Raw genomic sequence first — 26590 nt, forward strand, 5'->3', positions numbered from 1 at the left:
GTCCCATCTCCAGCTGCTGGCGATATTTGCTGCTAGCAGTCACAAATGGGGCACATGCCATTGTAGGTAGACTTATCAAGCTCAGCCTTTAAATCAGTTAGACTTTTTGCCCCCACTGCTCCAGAAAGCTGTTCCAGAACTTCACTACCCAGAGGGTTAGAAACCTTTGTCTAACTTCAACCCTAAACATGTTGATGGCCAATTTATATCCATTTATTCTTGTGTCAGCACTGGCGCTTAACTTTTAAACTATTCATCTCCCTCCGTGGTATTTAACCCTCTGATGTATTTATAGAGAGCAAACATATCTTCCCTCAACTTCTTTTGGTTAGCCAAGCCAAGCCAAGCCAAGCTCTTTGAGTCTCCTCTCATAAGGTAGGTTTTCCATTCCTCTGATCATGCTAGTAGCCCTTCTCTGCACCTGTTCCAGTTTGAATTCATCTTAAACATGGGAGACCGGAACTGCACACAATATTCCCAATGAGGTCTCACCAGTGCCTTGTATAGTGGTAATAACACTTCTCAGTCGTTATTGGAAATATCTTGCCTGATGCTAATATGATTCTAGGATGCCTTTTTTCACAGCTGCATCACATGGGCAGCTCATAGTCTTCCTGTGATCAACCAGTACACCCAAGACTTTCTTCTCCTCTGTCGCTTCCAACTAATAAGTCTCCAGCTGATAGCAAAAATTCTTGTTGTTAGTCCCCAAGTGCATGACCTGGCACTTTGCACTATTAAATATCATCCCATTTCTATTACTCCATCTTTCAAGAAAGGCTAGAGACTTGCAACTCAAACTCCTTCAAATGGAGAAGTCTCTCAGATCTTCTGAGCCTGAAGCCTGGACTTCCCCTGGATAAGCCTCACCAACCATGGCTTCTGATAAGGGTCCCTCCTCCATACAGACTTCTGATGAACCCACTAAAAAAAGGGTCTAAAAAGCGGGTAACTGCATCCCCAAATCGTCCACAAAGTACCATTCTGTGATCAGGCAAACTGCATTGGCACCGACTGCACCTTCGGTGCCCGGAGCCGAGATAGTGCGACCATCCAGCACCGCCAGTACCGTAAGAGCTAAGGACTCTAAAAGAGCCAATGCGGACACAGGTGCCAAGGAGAAATCAAAACCCCATGCCTCGGCACTGACTCGGCCAAAGCCACAATCAACACACAGCAGCGCGGCACCGGTACAGACTGTGGCTCAGTCCTCGAACCCCAATATACACTCTGTGTACATACTGGCACAGCCTACAGTGCCAACATATGTGCCGTGGCTCCCGGCACTGCCACAAGCACAGCCCCCAGTGCAGATCATGCAGACACCACAACAGCTCATACGGCACAAAGATCTCATCATCTGATCTATGCCAGACTGTCCCATCCTTGGCACTTTCAGAGTAACAGCCGTGTTAGTCTGTATCCGCAAAAAGAAGAACAGGAGTACTTGTGGCACCTTAGAGACTAACAAATTTATTAGAGCATAAGCTTTCGTGGACTACAGCCCACTTCTTTGGATGCATATAGAATGGAACATATATGCCAACTCTGTCCACATATCTATTCAAATGACATCATCATAGGACCTAATCACATCAGCCATACCATCAGGGGCTCGTTCACCTGCACATCTACCAATGTGATCTATGCCATCATGTGCCAGCAATGCCCCTCTGCCATGTACATTGGCCAAACCGGACAGTCTCTACGCAAAAGAATTAATGGACACAAATCTGACATCAGGAATCAAAATACTCAAAAACCAGTGGGAGAACACTTTAACCTGTCTGGTCATTCAGTGACAGACCTGCGGGTGGCTATATTACAACAGAAAAACTTCAAAAACAGACTCCAAAGAGAGACTGCAGAGCTAGAATTGATATGCAAACTAGACACAATCAACTCCGGTTTGAATAAGGACTGGGAATGGCTGAGCCATTACAAACGTTGACTCTATCTCCCCTTGTAAGTATTCTCACACTTCTTATCACACTGTCTGTACTCGGCTAGCTTGATTATCACTTCAAAAGTTTTTTTTCTCTTAATTAATTGGCCTCTCAGAGTTGGTAAGACAACTCCCACCTGTTTATGCTCTCTGTATGTGTGTATATATATCTCCTCAATATATGTTCCATTCTATATGCATCCGAAGAAGTGGGCTGTAGTCCACGAAAGCTTATGCTCTAATAAATTTGTTAGTCTCTAAGGTGCCACAAGTACTCCTGTTATCCTTGGCACTGACATGATCCCAGCACATTCGGCACCAAATCTCATTGCCACTCCATCATGCTCTGCTCCTCCTTTTTCGAGTGAGGATGAGGACAGTGAGGAGGGACGAATAGATTCTCCCGCAATCTCCTGCCCACCATGAGCCACCCAAATCTGGATCCTTTCAGGGGGCATACTACGCTGATCCCAAACATCTACAGTGGTATGGCCAACTCTGGGGTCCACCTATGCCTCTCAAATCCCAATGGGTATACTGGAACCCATGGGCAATTTACCTCACACAACAGGGATTACCCACCACTTCTAGACTCAGCACATAGCAATCGCCTGCACCTTCGGTGCCTGGACTTTCGGAACTGGCTGGAGAAGGAGAGGAAGAGGAGGAAGAACCCCCATACCAGGAAGGGGCACCACCTACCCACCTGTCATCATCCTCCCCAGGCGACACCGTCCTGCCTTCTCCCCTAATATAGGGGATGATTTTGAACAATTCCAGGACCTATTTAAAAGAGTGGCTAGCTCTCTGGACATCTCTCTGGAAGAGGTCTAGGTGACACAACGCAAACTGGTGGACATCTTGAACACCTCCTCTTCGTCCAAAATAGCTTTGCCAATGAACAGCACGATAATGGAACCTGTCAAGACCATTTGGCAGACCCCTGCAACTGCTCCTCCAACCTGCAAGAGGTCTGACAAAAAATAATATGTGCCAGCAAAGGGCACAGAGTTCCTCTTCTCCCAACCGACACCCAATTCACTGGTGATCAACGCAGTCCATGAACGTGGCAGACAACAGCCCAAGACCACACCTCATGATAAGGTCTAGAAAAGCCTCGACCATTTCGGCCGCAAGACTTACTCTTCGGCTATACTACACCTCCGCATAGCTAATTACAAGGCCTCTCTGGCAAAATATGATTACAATAACTACACAAAGTTTTCTGAATTTATTGATTTTATTCCGGAAGATGAGAGAACAATTCACACCACTTGTATCAGAGGGACAACTCATCTCCAGAACAGCCCTCCAAGCCGCACTGGACTCTGCAGACACAGCTGCAAGATCAGTGGCAACTGCAGAGGTGATGCAAAGGGCCTCATGGCTCCATCTCTCCAGCTTTCTTAGGGAAGTACAATCCACGATCGAAGACTTACCATTCGAAGGGCTCAAATTCTTCGCCGAAAAGACTGACGAGACTCTTCACATGCTCAAAGATTCATGAGCGACACTGCGATCTCTGGGGATCTATACGCCTAGACCCAAGAAAAGACCGGAGTTGTTATGCTCCTCAACGTTTCCGCCATTCTCCGTATTCACAACATTAGCAGTATGAGTCACGGGGCTGTAAACAGAGGCCATCGAGGGGACCCAGCCTGCTCCTCCTGTAACTGTGTCGCAGCCAGCAACATCCAGCCAACAAAATGTGAAGCCTTGGCTGAGGGCACAAGAACCCCATGTCTGTCTGTCTGTCTGCTGCAGACATCTACTCTCTCCCGACCATTTGGAGACTGCCTGCTTCTGTTTTATCCAATCTGGAAAACCATCACATCCAGTCAATGAGTGCTAAAAATCATATGAACTGATTATTCCATCCCCTTTCTTTTCAAACCTCCTACCCACTCTCCTTCTCCATCCGTCTTCAGGGACCCATCTCACAAGCCTCTGCTGTATGACCCACCTCATACATATAGGAGCAGTAGAACCGGTTCCAACAAAACTCAGAGGGAGGGGCTTTTATTCCCACTATTTTCTCATGAAGAAGAAGTCGGGTGGATGGAGACCAATACTCAACCTAGGCCAACTCAACAAGTTCATCAGGACACAATGATTCAAGATGGTCCCACTAGATAGAGGGGATTGGTTCTTGGCTCTTGACCTCCAGGATGCATATTTTCATATAACTATCCATCCTTCCCATTTGAGGTTTCTCCAATTTACTATTGGCCAGGAACTTCTCCAATACAAGGTTCTTCCTTTCGGTCTATACACTGTCCCTTGTTTTTTTTTTTTTAAGTACTAGCAGTGGTGGCGGCCTACCTCCGCAGAAACGGGATCATGATATTCCCTTACTTGGACGACTGCCTGCTGAAAGCACCAACATGGAAAGTGGCTTTAGAAGCCACCGAACAGATGGAGACCCTTTCCATGAGATTTGTGCATTTATTTGGTGGCCTAAAGTCCACTCTAATGCCAGTGCAAAAGTTGGAGTTCATTGGGGCCCATATCAGCTCTCCTGAGGCCATAGCCAACCTACCACGACAACATTTCCTTGCTCTAACCAATCTCATAGCCACAACATGAATCAGTCCCCAGGTATCTATCAGGACTTGCCTACAACTTCTCGGTCACATGGCTCCCACAACTTTCGTCATCAGTCACATGAGATTACACATGCGTTGCCTCCAAGGGTGGCTCCGTATACATTATGTCCTGCACAAACACAGCTTAAACAAATGTTGGACAAAATAAGACTTTCTACTCTGGTGGACAAACCCAGACAACGTCTGCACGGGGGTGCCCTTCCTTCAGAAGATGCCAACATTAACCATCACCACAGACGCTTTGCTCCTCAGATAGGGGACACGCCTGCATCTGCATTCTGTCCAGGGTCACTGGTCCCCTGCAGAATCCCTTCTCCATATAAATCTGTTAGAACTACGAGCCGTCTGCAACACCTGCTCTCACTTCTTACAAATCATCAAAGGCAAGGCCATTCAGATCCTTATGGACAACATAGCTTGTTCTATTTTACATAAACAGACAAGGGGGAGCACAATCACACTCCCTATGCATGGAATCCATGAGACTCTGGCAATGGTGCATCAGGTACCGTATCCACATCTCAGCCTCAGACCTACCTGAATGCCAGAACACCACAGCAGATATTGTAAGCAGGCACTTTTCTCAGGACCACAAGTGGGAGCTAGACAACCGCATACTCCAAAGCATATTTCAACAGTGTGGGGGTCCCACAGATGGATCTCTTTGCAACCACATAAAATACCAGATACCCCCTTTTTGCTCCAGGCCAGGTCTTGGCATACATTCCTAAGGCGACGCCTTGCTCATCAAGTGGAACGCTCTCTTCCTATATGCCTTCCCTCCCATCCCCCTCCTGAACTGTGTGATCCACAAGATCAGGTAGGAGAGAGCGAAAGTAATTCTAATAGCCCCTGCATGGTCCCAACAAACCTTGAATCATTACCTTCTCAGGATGGTGGTGGGTCCATTAATCACGCTCCCGCTTCTGCCTCATCTGCTGTCCCAGAGCTCTGGTTGCACACTGCATCTGGATCCTCAACAACTCCATCTCAGAGCGTGGCTCCTCCATGACTCAAAGGATCTGAGATGACCTGCTCGAAAGATGCACAAAACATATTATTGAATAGTCGCAGAGCAACTACCTGCCACACCTACATACTCAAGTGGCGGAGATTTGATGTTTGGTGCCAGCAAAACAAGATGGCATCCTTTTCAGCCTCCTTACCCTCAATATTCGATTACCTCTTAGAACTTAAAAAGTAAGGTCTCTCCATTAGTTTCAATACGAGTTCACCTCTCCACTATTACAGCTTTTCACCACAAGGTGGATCAATGCTCTGTCTTTGCTCACCCTCTCACCAAACATTTCCACAAAGGCCTCACCAATGTCTATCCAGAGCTACGCGATCCCACTACACCATGGGGCCTCAACCTAGTCCTTTGCGTCCTCACCGGTTTCCCAGTTGAACCTATGGCTACATGCTCACTCCTACACCTTTCCATGAAGGTGGCATTTCTAGTGGCCATTACATCTGCCAGACCTGTAGGAGAGTTGAGTGCTCTCATGGCAGACCCCCATATACTGTCTTTTTTAAAGATAAAGTATCCTGAGACTGCACCCCAAGTTTTTATCTAAGGTCATCTCAATCTTCCACCTTAATCAACCCATTTACTTACTGACATTCTACCCTAAACCTCACGAGGATAAAAAACACCACACTTCGTACTCTCAACGCGTGGAGGGCATTGGCCTTTTATATAGACAGAATAAGACCATTTCGTAAATCACCCAGACTATTCGTCTCCATCACTGAATGCTCCAAAGGGAGTGCCAAACAGAGGCTCTCCAAGTGGATCTCCAATTGCATAAAACTATACTACCATCAATGTGACCGGCAATCCCCGCAGGGATTCGCACGCATTCCACCAGAGCCCTCTCGACCTCTGTTGCTTTCCTTAACAACGTGCCCATTACGGACACCTGTAAGGCTGCAACCTGGGCCTCAATCCATACCTTCATGCAGCATTACGCATTGCAACACCTGATGCCTTCTTTGGGCTCACTGTACTGTCTTCTCTTACTCCTTCAACTCCGAAGCCCCCTTCTTCCATAGGAGGGCACTGCTCTGAACTCACCTAAAGTGGTGCACCCACAGGGACAGCACTCGAAGAAGAGAAAGTTACTCATTGTGTGCAGTAACGTAGATTCCTCGAGATGTTTCCCTGTGGGTGCTCCACTACTCACCCTCTGTTCCCTCCTCCCCTCTATTTCGGAGTTTAATACTTATTCTCAGCAGTAGAGAAGAAACAGAGGGGTGTTTGGTCGCACGGCGCCAGTTAACCACCTGAGGCGGTGCAAGACGGGGGTCAAATCTGAATATTTATTTAGCAAGAGGCACCATGTTAGACCCGAGTAAATGCCTGGTATTAAAGTTAAAACTTTATTAAGTTGCTGCCTCCCACTTTAAAATCCATCCCTGTGTCTGTTTCATTCTTATGCTCTTGATCAGCACATGCAGATTGGCTTAGATAAGAGGCACCAGTCAGTAGCTATTACCATACTACACCATGGGGCCTCAACCTAGTTGACACTACCTACTCTGTGACCTATGTACAATTATGCAGTGGTAAATCCAGCTAGCTGAAACTCCTTTTCTCACCCCAAAGAGTTTGCTCAGTTTCTGTGAATTAGTTTGTGTTCTTATCTTAAGGTCTCATGGTACTGTAGGGAATGATACACAGTTGCTCCCTCTGTAACAATTTGGCAAAGTTCCATAGGTGGTAAGATACATAAATGGACGACCAGTAATTTCACTTCATCTGTCAGTGGTATGGACACCATAACAGCTTCATGACTTTACTGGATTCTCCAGCCACAGACACCTACTGAATGTCAAAGGGAACATAACCCTCTTCCAAGAAAGAGGACTGTCCAACCCACCTGTTGCCAGTCCCCACTGCCTGACCAGCCATATATATCAGGAGAGGTAGTAATTCTCTGATGTCTCAACAGCAGGTTGGGTGAAGTCTAACAGAGTGGATATGTGCCCCAAAACACTTTTTTCAGCCAGGGAGTTCAGATGGGGCCCATTTCGGTGGACTATCCCGATTCCCTTGGTAACTGGGGCTGAGAATGAGCGAGAGATACATACACAACCACAAAACATACCCTGGAGAATATAGAGGTAGCTTTTCCATAGAGACACAAGAAAAGAACCTTGGTTCTCTGCCCTTCCTGACAGAAGTTTGCATGGAATTTACTACTCTTTAAGCTGGGAAGAAGGGAGCACAGATCCATCCTGAGGTGCTTGGAGGCATTTATGTGACTTTCCTGAGACGTGGGCCTAAGCAACTCTGGTTCACCAATGTGCAGATCAAATATAGGTCCCCTTGCACGTTAGGATTGCCCATCCTGGTTTGTCATGTGCCTGGGCAGGTTTTAGATTAAGTGCATTCCTCACTGCCTCATGATAGAGGAGTATGGTCTAATTCCTTGTGTTTTCTGTTGCTCCAGCTTCCTTCACTAGTTGTAAAATATAACCTAAACAAAGCTGGTGAATAAGTGGAGCTAAATCTTTCACCTGATGCCACAGAAAGTGGGATTGTCCTGGCACAAAGCAATACCACACAGGGCATTGCTATTTAGCAGTAGGAATTCAGTTTTTCTGGTGCAAAAGGATCAAACATATATAACTTTGTCATGTGCTCAGAATTGTGACATATTTTACTCTGTTTCATGTACTGCTTTAAATCTAATACCAAACATACAGGCAAGTCTCATCTTACATGCATTTAACATGCGCGAATTCAGCTTTGCGCAGTCTGCAAAAACAAAACAAAAAAGAGAAAAATAACAATTTAAATACTGTACCTGTAGTGCGGGCGATTCCGCCTGCCATTACACTCAATGTAATTTTGATTATACATGATTTTCGCTTTAAGCGCTGACAGCTGAACATAACCCCAGCATAAGATGAGATTCACCTGTACTATGTATTGTGTTTTAAATTTCACTGTTTTTTTTTCCCTATGCTATTAAATTCTGAGGGGTCACAATGAGTCAGGAGAAGAAGCATTACTACCCTGTAGTTCCCAGTCCTCAGAAGGCAAGTACAGTTTTTAGTTCACAAAATGTTATCATTGTAGTATGTACATTTCTTATAAGATCATTCCATAAGTGATTAGTATATGGTATTGGAATAATCTGGGTCCTGTGACCATCTGATCCAAGTGGGGTGTGTGAGGAAAATAAGCTTTCTCAAAGCCAACTCACGTGATGCTCTGTAGTTAAACATAGCATCTCTAGCTCATGTAGCACACTGCATCCCCTTGTGATCCAAAGTATCATGATTTATGTCTGATCTCCCTTATTCACCTTCTCCTAAACCTGGATTTTCAGCTAGGCAGAATGATACACTGCTTCCACAGAGCCAAGTTTAAAATAAAAGCTGAATGGTTCATTCTGAGTTTAATCATGGTAATATTTGTTTAATATTAATTGGTATTATAATGTTGGGATGTTTATGTATACCCAATTATGGAATGTAGGGTGGTACTGATAAATTTCTCGGTGTTTATATGCTGTAAATAGAATCAGCTGTCTACCTGCTTCCTTACTTGCTATATCATCAAGCCACAGACCTTTTCTTTTTCACTCATCCTCTTTTAGCTGGGCTTTGTACACAGATAATTGATTTTTTGTTGTTGGTGGTGGTTTTTTTTTACTAAAATGAAAAAAAAATTCTTATGCTATTTGCACTCTTGATAGGAAACAAAGGACAGACAGTATGAGTATTTATATTTAAATGTTTGTGTTTTTTAAAGGAAAAGGAGGGTTAAGGTTACAGAACCTGCAAAGTTAATAAAAGGTGACTTTAAAAGAAACCACAATTTTTAAACATTCCTTTGCTTGGTTTGGTAAACTGCAGCACAGTGCATGTGTAGAAAAACATGAAATTGATTGTTAGTGCTTTAAAAAACACATTAAAATCAGTTTTTTGTTTAAAATCAGATTTTTATTTAAATGTAGTCTTTTAAAAAAACTATTTAAATTTAAATTCAGACAACTCATGTTAAGGCCTAAATTTACTATAATTTATGAAGATAATGTAAATTTAAAACAATTAAGCAGTACATATTTGCTGCTGAAGTTTTAAAGAAAGTAAAACTACTGGACTGGTGGAAGTCCCTGGCAATGCACCTGGAACCAGAGTTTGCTGAAGTGCTAAGTCAGCTTTTGACAGAAGTAGGAAACAAAAACAAAAAAAGCTGCAGGAGTAAAAAGAATTCAGGTAGAAGTCCAGCAGCAGAGTAGGGGGCTATCCTGTTTGTTGTACTGAATACAGCATGTATGATTACCCGCCTTGTGGGCGGGTGGCGTATTTACGCATTCAGTGCAGGGGGTTGTGGCCCTCAGAGACCAGGTACGGGCTCTGAAGACCAGAGTGGTTGAACTGGAGGAGCTAAGGAAGACCGAGAAAGAGGTACATAGATGAGACTTTCTGGACATATCAGTCCCACCCCCAGTCTGACAGCCTCTGTGCTGTTGAGGAGGATGAAAGTCTTAGGGAAGGAGAACATCAAAGTGGAGTGGAGGGAAACAATCCCATAGTTGGGACCCTCCTTCCAGATGGTGTCATGGTATCCTCTCACATGGAATCCTAGTTATTAGGAAGAGACAGATAATAGTAATGAGGGATTTTATCATTAGATAGCTGGGAGAATGGCATGGTGAACTGCCTACTGTGTGCAAAGGCTGTGGGGCTCTCAAGACATTTAGACAAGCTTATATGCAGTGCTGGGGAGGAGCCGGTGGGCATGGTACACATAGATAGCAGGGAAAGGTACGAGAGAGATCTTGAAGGTCAAATTTAGGCTGCTAGGTCTCTTGCCTAAAAGTCCAGGACATTCATGGTAGCATGCTTGCAGTTCCATGCACAGGGCCAGTTAGGCAGAGCTGCAGGGTCTTAATGCGTGGATGAGATGATGGTGTAGGAAGGAGGGGTTTGGTTTTCTAGGAACTGGGGAATCTTTTGGCAAAGATTTGACATCCTTACTGTATAGGCTCCACATAAACCAAAATGGAACCAGATTGCTAACCTGTAAAATTAAAAAGTTTAAAAACTCCTCTACAACTTAAGGGCTGCAAGAAAGCCGACAGGTGCAGAGGAGCACACGGTTCGGACAGAAACATCCATTGGGGAGGATCTTTAACAGGGATTCTCTATATCCTAGTAAAGAGGAGAGGATAGAAGTTGCTAAAGTACAGGTAGGAGCTGAAGAGAAATAGTCAAATGAAAGAATTCCATTCAGTTACATCACATAATGGCAGACAGCTAAAACTTGACAAATTTTATAAGTGCTTGTATACAAATGCTAGAAATCTAAATACTAGTATGGGTGAACTTGCCTGACTGGTATTAAATGAAGATATTGATATAACAGGCATCATGCAAACTTGGTGGAAGGATGATAAATCAGTGGGACAGGCTAATTAGCTGTTACAACTCAACAAAGAGCTCTTAGAGTCATTGTGGATAGTTCTTTGAAAATATCTGCTCAATGTGCAGTAGCAGTCAAAAAAGCTAACACAATGTTGGGAACCATTAGGAAAGAATAGGTAATAAGACAGTAAATATCATAATGTCACTATATAAATCCATGGTATGCCCACAGCTTGGATACTGAGTGCAGTTCTGGTCTCCCCATCTCAAAAAAGATATATTAGAATTGGAAAAGGTATAGAGAAGGACAACAAAAATTATTAAAGGTGTGGAACAGCTTCCATATGCGGAGGTATTAAAAAGACTGGGACTTTTCAGCTTGGAAAAGAGATGAATAAGGGAAGATATGATAAAGGTCTGTAAAATCATGAGTGGTGTGGAGAAAGTGAATAAGCAAGCGGTATTTACTCCTTCACATAACACAAGAACCAGGGATCACCCAATGAAATTGATAGGCAGCAGATTTCAAACAAACAAGTATTTCTTCACCAGTGCACAGTCAACCTGTGGAACTCGTTGCCAAGGGGTTTTGTGAAGGCCAAAAGTACAACTGGATTCAAAAGGGAATTAGATAAGTTCATGGAGGATAGGTCCATCGGTGGCTGTTAGCCAAGATGGTCAGGGATGCAACCCCATGTTCTGGGTGTCTGTAGCCTCTGACTGCCAGAAGCTGGGACTGGATCACTCAATAATTGCCCTGTTCTGTTCATTCCCTCTGAAGCATCTGGCATTAGTTGCTGTCAGAGAGGATACTGGGCTAGATATACCATTGGACTGACCCAGTATGGCCATTTTTATGAGTCTTGTGCAAGTGCAGAGAGAATATTTTCTTCATTTCAGTTTATTTAACCAGTTCAGTTCAATGGCAATCTTGAAGGACATGGTGACTAGAAACAGTGTGTTCAGTTCACTAACTACAGATAATGCTTCCTTTGTTTAATAAATCAGTTTTAAATGCAAAACATGTTCTGATAAACTTTGTAAAACTTCTTTCTTAGATATCCAGCACATTTAGCTAATAAAAAAATTAATTTAATTTAATTTTAATTTTCATCACATAGAACTTGACACAAATTACAAGTAAAAAATCAGCATGTAATAATTGCATTGTTCACTATTTTCTAACATAAATAAAAGATGTAAAAATTAAGAATCTGAATAAATGTAAATTAAGCTGTATAATAGCTTAAATAAACTTGTGTAGATACACTGTATCTACCTGGTTAGCCAAAAAAAAAAAAAAAAAAGCACAAAAGTTAGCGTAAATGCTATATTTTATTGCACATCAATGTGTTTTAATGGTTACTAATTAATGAGAATTAACCTTTCTTTAGGAAAATAACTAAAAAATACAAATGCAAAATGTTTGCCAATTTAAATAATGATTTAAAGTGGTCCACACTGATTGTAAATGAAATGTATAGTTTCATTGGTCAAGCTTAGTAAAATGCGAAGATAAGTGAACAATGAAAATCAAATTAGATTTATAAAATTCTCTCTAAGTTGTTAGTAATACAAGTAAGTTTTATGTAAATAAGGTTAATAAAGGTTGAGAAGAGATGGGTTAATTGTTTCCTGCTGTATAGTGAAAATATTTGAACTATTTAATGAACTTCAACTTAGTTTTCTTTTTGTAATTGTAGATACTTCAAAGCAGTCTTTTCCCAGTGTTCCTGGGATGTCCACTGGAACAATACTTGGTGCTGGAAGCATAGGAACTGAGATTGCAAATGAAGTATTAAACTTAGAAAGGTAAGGAAAATTGAAATTGTATTCTAAGCTTTTAAGCAAAGAAGAGTAGAATGTGATGCGGGAAGCATAAGTAATTAAATGGGAATGCACTAATGTACTGCTTTTATTTTATCATGTCATATGAGTTGGTGTTTTTTGGTTCAGCATTGGTACACTGCCTTAGAGACCAGGTATAGCAACTTAACCTGAGATTTCTGCATGACAGTGCAGAACACTGACCTGTTAACCATCTTAGTAGTATGCTAGTCATTCTTTATTTTAAAAAGTTTGCTTATTCACCCAGATTTCTAAAAATTGTATTATTCTGGATTTGTTACATCTTCACTTTAATTAGATTAGAACAGATACCTGGGGACTAGACTATTTCTAGTCCCCAGGGTGTCTGTTCTAATGTTATCTTCAAATGGCCCCTGCCTGTTCATACTTAAGAGATGTGCCATCAGTGCAGCTCTGACGTGGAACCTTCTTGTAGCAGTGCTGTTGGAAAGCCCTTACAGACCATCCCTCTACTCACTGTTCCTGAATATTGTGAGGGTGAGGTTCTAAATGGCGATCTGGCATTCCAGCCACCTCAGTTTCTTCCAAGCACAGTTGCAGCCAAACCATGAACCTCACCAAGTCATTCCAACTGGGAATCATCGACTCAAAACTCAATGCCTTGGCTAGCTCTGTTGGTGTAGAATTAACCATTTAAATTTAATTTCTTCTAAATAAAGAGGTTTTTTTTAATTCATTTAAGTCAATTCCTGTGCCTCAGCATAAATCCACAGATCCAAAAGAGAAAAGACCTAGGATTTAAGAGTTGTGCCTCTTCTCCTGCTGTGTTCCCAGCTTCAGACACCCATGCAGGGTCTTAGCTGGGAGAAGGTATTCTCAATCTTGCTGTGCCATATGGCACACCTTCACCCTGATAACTCATAAGGTATGTGAAAAGTTGCTCCAAATATTCTGGAATTACTTCTCCAGGAAGCCTTAATGGCTAAGTCTTCTGATTCCAGGTTTTTAGAATCCATGAATACAGATAGACCTGCTTCAGCCCCAGCTCCTTCAAGGATTCAAAAGAGTATACAATCCTGTCCAAACTACTGACCTCCGTTACTGGGTAAAATCTAGCATCACAGTACCAAAGGATCTGCAGCCATCAGATCTGACCATTCAACAAGTTGGGCTCCTGCCTGTGTTGACCTTTGATGGCAGAACCAGGCCTCAGGAATGCAATTGTTGGGATCCAGCACCTTCTGTTCTGAGCAAAAGAAATGCTGCAGCCATTGGCTTCTGTTAGCTGGCCAGTCTGTACATCAGGACCCCCTCAGATCCCATGGCCTCAATTCCAAGACTTTCGGAGCCCAAACCAAAAATAAAGGAACCTGGTGACAATAAATCCGGAAAGAAGGGTCATACCCAAATATAACAAGCATATCTGTTCCCCCCCCAAAAAAAAAGGCCAGAAAAGGCTCCAGGCACAACTTCAGACTCCTCAATGTTGTCTGCTTCCACTACTGCAGTGATGGCACAAGTTCATAAGTCAATTCCAGAACTGTACTCTGCAGTGAGAACCATACTTTGAGCCAAAGGCCACCCCAGTTCAGGGGAGAAAGGTAAGGGAATCTTTAAAAAAAATGAACACCCAACATTTTAGTGTTTTTTGTTTTGTTCATCCCTCCTCCATCTTCCCCACTGGGAAAGAAAAGTAAAAAAACCCTCCTCTCAGTTACAGGTTTCCCCTGAAGTTTGGCTACATTCCTCAGGACCCCTCCAGGGTCCCTAGGGAAGCTTGTCTCACCATTTTCTGTACTATACTTACCAAGACTAATACTGTCTCCAGTTTGAATTCTCTCTAATCTGCATTGGGATCCACAGTCAGACTACTCAGGCCAGTACAGACCTGTTAACTTGCCACCTTTTTTTTCTCCTGCAGCTGGGGGAGGTCTCTGGGGGTGGGTCTGACCCTCAGTCACTCTTTGCAGGGGAAGAGGAAATCCCGTCCTCCCCTGCCTCCAGCCCAGCCGGGACTAGCACCAATTCCGGCTCAGGGTAGGAGCCACTGGCTGGGGTGTCCGCAGCCCTGCGATGATTAACCTCTCCTCTGGGTGCTTGAAACGATGTACCTGCGCAGCTATGGAGCGGTGCGTAACTGCTCTTGCAGCTTCCCTGTCAGCAAGTCATTTTTCTGCGGGGAAGCAAAGAAATCTGTGGCGGACATGAATTCTGCTCACGCACAGTGGTGCATAATTCCCCTAGGAGTATAGGATGGAGAATCTGATGCTGAATACTGGCAAGAATGAAATATGCCATCTTGGGTTAGATGACCTTACTGGCTTTTGCCTAGCTATTAAAGGGATGCTGACCAGTCCCATCTTTACAAAGATCTCCTCTCCTCAGTGGGAACAGGATAAACTTTGCACGTTGGATCGAACTCATCTGGATCAATCTACACCTCCACTTCAGAGGGACCCTTGTCCAATGTTAGTCCCTGATATCTTATCAGAAGATGAACCAGAAGGTCTCACCGAATTCCAGAACACTGGCATGGAACCAGTTAACCAATGTCTCCTGATGATATATAAAAATACAACTGAGTTAAAAAAATAATTAGATAAGTTCATGGAGGATAGGTCCATCAGTGGCTATTAGCCAAGATAGTCAGGGATGCAACCACTTGCTCTGGGTGTTCCTAAATCTCTGAATGCCAAAAGCTATGAATGAATGACAGTGGATGGATCACTCTATAGTAAATTGCCCAGTTCTGTTCATTCCCTCTGAAGCGTCGGGTACTATTCACTGTGAGAAGATGATACTGGGCTAGATGGACCATTGGTCTGAACCAGCATGGCCATTCTTATGTTCTTATGTGGAGTCTCCTCGGCTTCTTCATCAGAAGATGATATTCAGTTTCATGAACTAATAGAAAGAATGGCTACAATGTTGAAAATATTCACAGTGGAAGAGACTTCTCATCCTGTGTGTTATTTTGGAAGCTCCTTCCAGCAGTGAAATGACACTCCTCATTTTGGAACCATTATTGCAGCTGGCCAAGATTATATGGTCAAATCCTGCAACTGGTCAAGTAATGTCTGATGAACTGTTCTACTTTTTTAAGTACTATATGAAAGATTTTCACTTTTCCACAAACATCTGGCTCCCAGTTCACTGGTGGTTGCTGCTGTTTCCTAGAACAAAAGGACAGGCATCTTTCACCCCATCCAACAAAAAATGGAAAAAGCTTGATGCCTTCAGCAGAAAAAAGTCTTCTCTTCAGCATCAGTGGATGTTGGGGTTTCTAATCATCAAGTTATGTCCAGCTACCCGTACTGTCTGTGGGAAAAGGCTATTTTTGTCACATCTCTTCCTGAAGATTAGTAAAAGCTGGTGAAAGTCCTCAGCCATGTTTGACTCCTGAGACTCAGCAGCCAGGGCAGTGATGTCAGCAGTCACATTAAAGCAACATTTGTGGCGGAGATCATCTGACCTTCACCAGAAATAAGAACACATATGGAAGACCTTGCCTTTGAAGGAGATGGTGTGTTCAGTACAAGACCAGATGCAGTCTTAAAAAATCTGAATGACACTAGATCTTGAGATCTACTAACCATCAAGAAGAAGAATTGGTATTCCAGCCTTTAAATAACAATACCCTTCCTCCTCATTCTACTATGTATGTAGGACGCATGTTGTTGCTAAAAGAGGTGGACCACTGTGGACCTAGAGTGACCATTGGCAGAGGAAGTTAAAGAAGAATGAGCTCCTGCACCACGCCCAGCTGTGAAGGGATGCTCTAGTTGTAAGTTTGCTCTTCTACATAGGTGAAGAATGCAGGCAGAACAGTCACCCCTCAAATAAGGAGAGAGAGAGGAGGGTCATTGGTGCAGAGGAAAAGGGAAAGAAAAAAAGAGGGATGGAGTTAGTATATACTGAGGCCTTCTTGAAAGGGCTACTCTCCCACTCTGGCACAGTATATGGTTGCCAGATTTCCTGGGTTTGTTTCAGGAAAAGACTAAGCACCCAAAGCAGACTTGGGCACTGTTTCAGTTCCTGGAGAACCAACAGTGGCAGTGGGAGGTGAAGTTTGGATCTACAGAGTGACTGTCCTTACTGGAGAAGGAGCAACAAACCTGCTGGAGAGCCTGAGAAAAGAAGCACTCAGTTGCCACAGGCATAGGGTAAAGAAAAATTATTTGGGCCAGGAGTGCTGAGGACCAGCCAGGGTGGTGTGCTTTGCTGGTGGCCAGGGAAAGACCCATTAGAAAGGCCTTCCCCCTATGAAAATTGTGACATGAAGGCTTGCTCTGGGGGGAAAAGCATGGAAATAACTGAAAAGGCTTGACCTATTGCCAAAGCATGGGCAAGGAGATTTTTAGTATGGTAGTGGGGCATTTAAACAGGCACTGCCTTCAAGGGAAAGTGAGCTGCAACTAGAGAGAGACTGGGGCCTGAGCAATGGAGAAGAGAAGGAGTGGGTGTCCTGCAGTACCAGTATAATGGTTGCAGGTAAAACAGATGTGGCTGTAGCCCTGACAGCTAATTAAACCCTATTAGTTGGAGGCTCGAGGGAACACAGAGGAGTACTACCACTGCAACAAATTGGGTGAAAGTTGGGGTAAATACAGAGTCTGAATAATATGTTTGTGGAGATGCAGATCACTGCCCCTAAAAAATATGGGATCTGTGGACCGCTATTAACCCCCTCCCTCCCCAAAAAGCGACATGAGGGCTGGGTGAAAAAGCCAGAGGCCTTGGTGGCAGAAGCACCTAAGGGGGTTGGGACTGAGGATGTGGTATTGGAGGCAGTAAATCTAAGAGAAAAACTAGCAATAGTAGAGAAGTCCTTGTGGGAGCCCTGAAGAGAGAGAGGAGCTAAAGAGAAGTTTAGGTTGGAGTTTCAGATAGTGCTCCTGGAAGATGAGAAGGGGGGATGCACAGGTGGATAATAGGCACACTTAAAGAAGGCTCCTCCCCAAGGCAAAAAGATCCTGTAGCAGGTAGGGTACAGTCTTGAGGGGCAGTGTGATGAATACCCCATCCTGAGTTTGAAAGAATTAATGTGGGCTTGAGAGGCCAATTAACTAACCTGCTTGTACCTGAGTGGTGAGCAAAGCCTAATTCAAGATGAAGCCCAGCTGGGAAAGAGCTGGGTGGTGCTATACAAGTAGGAGGTTCCCAGCAGAAGGGGGCTGCAGGGAGAAAGGGAAAGGAACCCTGCAGTCCCCTTCTTGGTAGTAAAGAATAGAAGAGCAGGAGTTGACATAGAGAAAGTTGTGATGGAACTGACTAGAGCTGGGATATCCCGTTGAGTAGAAGGCTCATGCAGGGCCCCAAAGTAAAGGGGAAGAACTGGCTCAACCAGGGAGAGGCCAAACCCAAGAGCAGGAGGGTGACCCTGGAGGATTTTGGCAGGGGTAGAACTCCTAGATGGAAGGACCTTGGGAGTAGAACACTGCAGGGAGCCTGTTTGCGGGAGCCCTGACATGAGGGTTGTGGTGGATCTGCAACACTGCCAAGGGAAGGAACCAAACACCCAGGAAGAAGTCCTGGGAGGCATTGCTCATTACAAGAGCCCAGAAAGGGACTTGGAAAAAGGGAAGTCCAGGGAGGTAGCAGAAAACGTCTGACTGAGCAGACCTCAGCTTCTGATTACAGGGTCCTTGGATTGGAACCCAGTGTAGTAGGAGGGCCTGGATTCCCTGAACAGTCACTGGGAAGGGTGATGTGAGGCCCCTAAGAAGTGGGTAAAGACAACTGAAAATCCTGAGTGCAGGCATGTAGCAATGGTGGGATCCAGAGTTGAGGGTCAAAGACCAGGTGTAAGGATTGGGACTATTTGTTGGACTTTTTATTAGTCTGAAATGGGTAGAAATAAAACATGACCTGGTTGGATGGCTGAGTCGCAAGAAGCAGCAGACTGCTGCGGGACCAGAGCAACCATTCTATACCACCCCCCATTCTATACCGTTATTTCCGAACAGCTGTATTCTGATATTTGGAAGCTATGTGCTCCAGAGTGAGTAATTTTGTACTGAAATGTTCATGACAGTTTTTCCTGAAGTCTGTTAATTTTGATAATTGAGAAAAAGCAAAAATGTGTTCTACTAATTATCATCCCGTGTCGTGATATCTATCTTTACCAAAATTTGGAGCAGGAAGTGTGCGAGCTATGTGACAGAATTTAAGCTTCGCTTTTGACAAAGCAGTATTGTCTGAAGTCTCAAAGCTTATCACCTGTGGTTTTTTGGTGGGTACTGCTATGCTCTGACTAAATAAGATTCTCATTTTAAAATGGAAGGGATTGAAGTTCATACTCAACAGTAAATTTATTGTACAATATGCATATGTATATATTTTTTTTTAGGTTACATTGTTCTCCATCTATTGGTGAGTTAAGTCCATCTGATCTTATGAGGAAATCTTCTCCAACTTTAACTCCAAAATGCAGCAATGTAAGTATATCATTGACTCCAAGAATTTTCAGTGAATTTTCACTATCAAATAATTCAGAGCCTACATTTGATCTACCTTAAAACTGATTTTTGTGTGTGAATTCATGCCAGTGCAAAGTTTCTGACAATCCTGTGTATTGAAGTCTTCTGTTCAGAGAAGTGGTATGACACAGGCAGCAAGAGTACAAACTTCTCTTTGCTACACCACCAGTGAGCCTCAGTTCAAGCCTTGAGGAACCATCCCTCAGGGCTGAGAAGATTGTTCAGGTCTTGGGGAATCTTTGCTGAGGCTACAAAAAACTGCTATATATGGGGAGGGTATTTTTTTTGTGATGTGGACTTTTTTCTAAACTTGGAAATGAATTGAAACCACCACCCCGGATCCATCAGCTAGTTACAAAAATATTCATCTAGGCTGAATTCAATTCAGCAATATGAAGATAAATGTCTGGTTACTATGACCATTCATCTATACCTTCCCCCTTCCCCTACTGTTAAACAATTGTAATCCATTGAGGTGTATCCTCTGAATTTTAAATCTTTTTTTAAAAGAGGTGTAGAGAAGCCGCATATTCTATGACTCTCTACCATTCTATCTAACCCAAGAGTGATGTTGACTGATGTCACAGCCTGGGGCGGGTATGCATAAAGAATCTTCTTGCAAGATTGTACAATACTGCCTTTACTGTTATCAATGCTCACCATACTCCCAATCACTTATTTCTTTTCCTCCAACAACATTGTTGTGAATCCAGTTGCTGTCTTTCCACTTAAACATAGCTTTTCTTCTCTGATTCTGAGTTTCTTTCAACAGCATTGTGCTACACTGATTGATTTTTTTTTTTTTTTCCTTTCTCCCTCTTTTATACCTGATGTCCATTCCACCCATGGATTTCTGTAGATCTGTCCTTCTAAGAACTGATTGGCTCATAGATATTGAACTACCCTCTAATTAGTGCAGCCTACTGTCATAGAAGCACTCTCAGCACTTCAACTATATATTGTGTTGATTTAAAGGTTCTCTTTGAATGTGTCACTTAGTGTTGTTCCTGCTTACTTCAGTGAAGTCTTGTTATTTTCCCTTCCAGTACTGTAATGTGCACCATAGAATCCAAGATAACAGAAAGCTCAGAGAGCTACTCTGTTTAAATTACAGATATGAATGGTGCATGGACTAGGGATGAAGACAAACTTATTTTACTGGGACTCTTTTCATTTTTCTATATGGGAAACTGCTTCCACAGCCACAGTGGCAGAGCTATCACTGCCTCTTGCCCCTAGGGACAGTCCTAAAGGAAAAGTGGTTTATTGCCAAACCAACGTGGTAGATCTTGCTCTGTTATCTTGAAAGTGAAAAGACTTCAGTTTCCACTGCTGTCAACCTGGCACTCCTAGACTCCATGTAAGCACTAAAAACCATTTAAAACCATTTTAAATCTTATCGTGCTGAACACAAGATTTAAACTATAACAGAAATACCAGCATTTTTTTAAAACAAATTTTCACATTCCAAATAATTTAGTTTACGTATGGAAACTAAAATGTGGTGGGTCTTTTTTTAAAGCTAGGATGTATTTTTCATGAAAATACATTTTTATTGTTACAGTAAGCTTGTAGAGATTATGGCACGTGAAGTGGAAAAATGTGAGCCTTGATCATTTTTTAGACTCCGAGAAATTCATTAATTTGTATGGTGGTTTTAATCAATTTATAACTTAACTTTATTATTTTCATTTTTTTGTGCTTTCAGGTGCCAAATAAAGAGTTGATTCAGTTATGTCCTTCAGAAATGGAGGACTTGGAGACCTTGGGGCAAAATCAGGGCACTGTTTCATTCCCAAGCAATGAACCTCTTCTCAGTAAGAGCTCTTTTACTGCAATTCATGGCTAATTCTTTAAAGAAAACTCTGTTAATGGTTGCAGCTTTATCACAACAAGGTAGTATAGTAGGTGTGTTCAAAGATTCTGCCAGTTTTGAGAGATTATCATGGTTCCTATTTTAATTATACCCCATGATAGCAGTGATATCCTGGAGCAGAAGTTCACTGTACATTCTCTTGCTCTCCAAGACTCACAAATAGACTGCTTTGCAGTTCTTCCTTCCAAAACCAGGAGCTGTGCAGGATTAAGGGAACTGAATATAATCTGCCATGATGTGCAGACCCTCTATGTAAAAAGTATGGATGCTTGTGTATGTAGAGCTGATTGAAACATAAACATTTTGCAATACAGGTTGGAATTTTGAAGTTGTTTCAATTTCATATGGTCGGAAACTGACCCATTTTTCTTTTTATATTGAAATCTTGTTTTCTATCAGAAACTGAGATTTTGGTAAATACAAAATTCTGGAATGTTTTAAAATAAAAATATGGAAAACATTGTTTTCATTTTTCACAATCTAAAAGCAACAATGTCTTTTAAAATTTTGATTATTTAAAAATAAGGCCATTTTTTTTAACCAAGAAGATAAAGATTGATAAGCTCTTCTTTTGTGTGCTGTGACAGGTGAGTTTCCTACTTAAGTGGCATGAACTGGAATAAAGTTTTCTGCTTAAATGGTGTGGCATGAAGTTTGCCAGTTAACTGGCATGGATTGAAATTTGTCATTTTATTAACATGAAGTTTAAGATGTGCCTCTGGAGTGGCATAAATTTAGTCCCAGAATCAAGTTACCTATTCTTTTGACTAAGCATCTCTCCTGAATCCAAAACTTGCTTCAATTTACCCATCTTTGAACACATGTAAGAATGAAAAGTGCCCTTTGTCTTGAAGGACAGCTGCTGTTTTAAAAGTAAGTTTGTTTGGAAAGTGACCTTGTTCTGTAAGTTTTTTGCTGCATAAATAGTGTTGTTTAATTATTTCCTAGGTGACAGTTGCCAGTTGGATTTTGATGCAATGTGTGAAAATGATGATACTGCCATGGCGTCTCTCATGAATTACTTGGAAGCTGAAGGAGGCCTTGGGGATCCAACAGAACTCTGTGAAATACCATTGACTCCCTAGTGGTTATTTTATATACAAATGAGAAGAATGTAAAATTCTGTAATGCACAACAACTGCACATCCTCAAGTACTGTATTGGTCATTTTTAAGGCTTTATTTTAATTCATATTTACTATCTGTATATTTGCTAAGACTTTTATGCCTTGTTCACAAAGAAATGGCTTGTTCTGCACATATAGAAAAAATGTGATATTTTTTCATGACCGAGAACCTCAAAATTGTATTGATCCATATCTGACTAGAGTGCTTACAACACGTGGTTATATTTTTGCTAAAAAGCTTTAACCCAAAGATACCGTACAATGTATAGGAATAACAGTGTTCATCTAAATGTTTTAATACTTTAAAAAACAACAAAAAAAAGCTTTTATTTGTAATTTTCTTTTAAGAATTGGGTGGAAAAGTATTTCTCCATGTCACTTCTGTAGGACTTTCTCTAATTGCACAGTTTGAGAAATGTTTTTGTACCTCTAAGCTTTCTTTGAAAATATGGTTTCCACACTGCAAAATTGTAAGATAAAGTACTATAGTACAAAAGGGGACATTGCCGTTTACAATTCTTTGCCCTTTTTAGAAGTATTGTGTACAATTTTTATAGTCAAGTAAAAACAAAAGAAAAAACAATAGTCTGGGAACAAGAAACCAAGTTATAGGATTTGTGTTAAATTATCCAGTATGCTGACCAGGAAAAGGATTTGAGAGTTCTGGACAAACAATGTTAAACATTGTCCCACAGCACAAATGTGACTGGTGGGGAAGAAGAGAGACAAAATAGTTTAATACAAAGTATTATTTAAATATATTAGTAGAGGGACAGAACACAAAACCGTAGTAGTAATACTGTAACTGTAATAAAACAATTTGGTCACTATAGTTTGGGGGATATTATTGCCTTGGAAATATGTGTTAGAGCAGTGGATTTCAACCTCTTTTCATTTGCAGTTCCCTAAAAAATTTTGAATGGAGGGATGGATCCCTTTGGAAATCGTAGACATAGTCTACAGACCTCCAGGGGTCCATGGACCAGAGGTTGAAAACCACTGTTATAGAGCATAGCTATTTAAAGAAAGCAGATTAAAATTAGTCAATATAATCTTACGTCTGGAGAAAAGTGAGAATTGAGGAGCCGGAGATTTTAAAAAGTAATAAAGTGGAATTGAGACTAGTCAGAAGTGGTAAAGTATGTTGGACCTTAATGGCCTTTTCCTGTTTAATGTCTTATGTAAATACAGTTTTCCAAGCTTTTCCCAACAATATTAGGTGTCTCAGGTTGGGGACCTAAACATTGAGGCATCCAAAATCACTAGCCACTTTTGAAAAAATCCTGGCCTTTATCTCTATCTATTAATTGAGACTGCTGGAACTACATTTGAGTTATGTAACTGCACAGAGTAGTGGGAGAAATGTGTGTGTATGTATTGGCTATAGGTGGTTTGCAAGTGGCAATATAGGGGTATATTACATTTTGTGAAAAGGGCACTTAATTATAGAATACCTTTTATAGTACTTGTATTTTGGAGAAATCAAAAGTTTTCTATTACTTAATACTAGCTGCAAATACTTTTGTGCTATTACAATCCTTTAATATATAATTGTTGCATTTTGCATTCTTATTTCTAATTTTATAATCTTCTTGCAAAATATGTGATCCAGTTATGACAGATCACCCTTGAGTGCAGCACTGTTAATATGTTGCATTAAAACAATATGGTGTTAGTATCCAGGTATGGATGTCTTAGCTCATACATTGTATGTGCAGTTAAATGAGTCAGTCAAAGGATTATGCCATAAATGCTCCCTCCCCTCCCCCCAAAATTCGTGAAATGAAAGAAAAGCATTGAAAATGTTTTGAGATGTGTAGATCTTTTGTGTTAGAATATTTTTTACAATTTGAAAACACAGGTTCAGTTTGTAAGTAGTATGTCTTCTTCTAAATGTAAAATTATGAATACCGTTAGTTTAATGGAAGAGATTGCAGTTGATGTAGACATGTGCCTAACATTAAAGGTGATGGTTGACACTCAGCAGACATCAGATGCATCTAGATAAGAGTGTAGAATGGTGTATAGAAAATTTCCTAGGATATTTCAAGAAAAAGAAATAAGTAATTACCCTAAATAGCCACTAGATGTCAAACTTCCTCTATTTGACAATAATTTGACTCTGAAAGGTGGGATACTATAATCTTCTGTGATGTATTAACTCCTATACTTAACTGGAACAGCTGTATACCTTATAGACATTAGAGAAAATTACTGGATGTCTGAAATGTATACATTTCTAACCCTGGGGACAATAATATCTGATATAATTTTACTGCTAGAGCTGAATTTGGCCCTTGATATGGAGCAATACAGAAAATCAGGATTCTTTCTCAGAATTGTGATCGGATTCTATTTTTATAATTGTTTCTGAAAGATGGATTCTAATTATTACTTTAATTGTAGGGAAAGTTATGAAACACAATGGCTGTTTTCCTTATTCGGCGTTTGCTAATTGAACATTTAAAGTAAAAATAAATTCTAATTAAAACAAGTTCTATAGGTAACCTAGAGAAATAAACAGTTTAAAACCAGATGGTTCAAAGAAGAGTCCAGATATTTCCATGCAAGAATGAGAGTATTAATTCTTACAAGAGACAATATTACCATGCATAATCAAACCGCTGTTTTGGGATTCCTCCCAGATTACTCCTGGAAAATCTTTTTTACCTTAGAGGCAAATCTATTGTAGAACTAGTTTTATTCCGCTAGTTTGCTAAACCCTTTGTAATCAGCAACCTGTATAGTATGTGTCTGTTAGCTGCTTTCTTGAACCCTTTCTATTTGCAAAACCATTTGTCAAACCTGCAGATTTCACACTATTCTACATTGTACAATGTCTTTTTTGTAAATATTTATGATGATAAACGGCGAGGCGAAATTAAAATATATTTTATACAAATTTGAGATAATTGTGTGTTTGTTTAAAGCCCGGTGTTTTATTGTGGGTGTGGTAGCACTGTAATAGTTAAGATTGTGCCAGGATTTCTATTTTAACTGAGATGAAAAGGGGGTCTCTAAAAGTCTGTGTTTGGAGTTTGAGGATCCATTTAATGAGCTGCTTGCACGTTCCATGGCAGTTTTTGGTGAGGAAAAATATAAGTTAGTTCTGATGGCTTGAAAAAGTACCACTCGCCCAAATCTTTGCTCTTGCCTGACGTTTTCTTTGAATCCCCTTTTTTAAACATACTAGAGCAATGTGATGTATGAAATGAAATGGGGGGGGGGGAGAGTTCAATTTATTTGTAACAATGTTTCTTAAAAGTGGTAATGTTTGTATAAATAGCAATTGAAGGTTTAAAAAAGTTAGTGTTTGAATGTTAAAAATATACGATGTTGCTGGTCAAGGTAACCATCGTTACTGATGACTTAACTCCTATGCTCCTTTTGTTGGCACAGTGTTGCTGAAGATACACACTATACACAGAGGGTTTAGAATGACACAAAGTATTGGACATACAGCTTACTACCACACTACAGGACTTCAGAAGATACCACTGTCACTTTTGCTAATATAATTCGGCTTTCCATCCTCATGTAACTGTAGACCATGGATAGTGGTTTGGGAGTCTGCTCATACCTCTGACCTGTTTCTTGAGCTCAAGTACTAGATACATTTAGGTCCAATCCCTGCAAATATGTATGGGGATTTGAACACGTATGGATTTCTGCAAATGTGGAGAGTCTTCCCCAGATAGGGTGTGTAACCCAAATTAACTGGGATTTTGGGGGAGGGGGGCAGTGGCTGTCTAGTGGCTAGATAGTGTCTAATGATGGTCCCCAGTCAGGTCATCTGTGGGAGAATGAACCCACCACTTCTAGGTTTAAAAGCCTGTGCGGTCAATGACCAAGGCCATTAGGTTAACAGCAGAAGCAGACTCATAAACCTCCAGGTGGTTAGCTGCTTTAATGAGACAAAGCGCTACACTATAAATGTGGATTTACTCAACTGTTTCAGTATAGGACTGAAAAGACATTTTGGAATAGAATCCTAGAAATGTAGGACTGTAAAGGACCTCTAGAGGTCATCAAATCCAGCCCCCTGTGATGAGGCTGGATCAATTAAACCTAGACCATCCTTGAGAAGGTGTTTGTCCAACCTGTTTTTAAAAACCTCCAGTGATGGCGATTCCATAACCTCCCTTGGAAGCCTATTCCAGAACTTAACTACCCTTATAGTTAGAAAGTTTTTCCTAATAGCTAACCTAAAATTCCATTGCTGCAGATTAAGCCCATTACTTCTTGTTCTACTTTCAGTAGACATGGAGAACAATTGATTGGTCCTCTTTGTAACAGCCTTAACACATTTGAAGACTGTTAGCCTCTCCCTCATCATCTTTTCTCAAGACTAAACATGCCCAGTTA

The 26590-nt window shown here is 41.5% G+C and overlaps 1 protein-coding gene across 1 annotated transcript in view; it reads left to right on the forward strand.

The window, feature by feature from the left end:
- BMAL2 (basic helix-loop-helix ARNT like 2) overlaps positions 1-25127 on the forward strand; it is a 66093-nt gene extending 40966 nt beyond the window's left edge. The window contains exons 12-16 of the mRNA XM_054037349.1: positions 8540-8598; positions 12639-12747; positions 19094-19181; positions 20932-21040; positions 22048-25127. Of these exons, the coding sequence (XP_053893324.1) occupies positions 8540-8598; positions 12639-12747; positions 19094-19181; positions 20932-21040; positions 22048-22184 (502 nt within the window). The 3' untranslated portion in view covers positions 22185-25127. The remainder of the gene's footprint in view (positions 1-8539; positions 8599-12638; positions 12748-19093; positions 19182-20931; positions 21041-22047) is intronic.
- The last annotated feature ends 1463 nt before the right edge of the window (positions 25128-26590 follow it).

This window comes from Malaclemys terrapin, chromosome 1, assembly GCF_027887155.1.
Source record: "Malaclemys terrapin pileata isolate rMalTer1 chromosome 1, rMalTer1.hap1, whole genome shotgun sequence".
NCBI lineage: Eukaryota > Metazoa > Chordata > Testudines > Emydidae > Malaclemys > Malaclemys terrapin.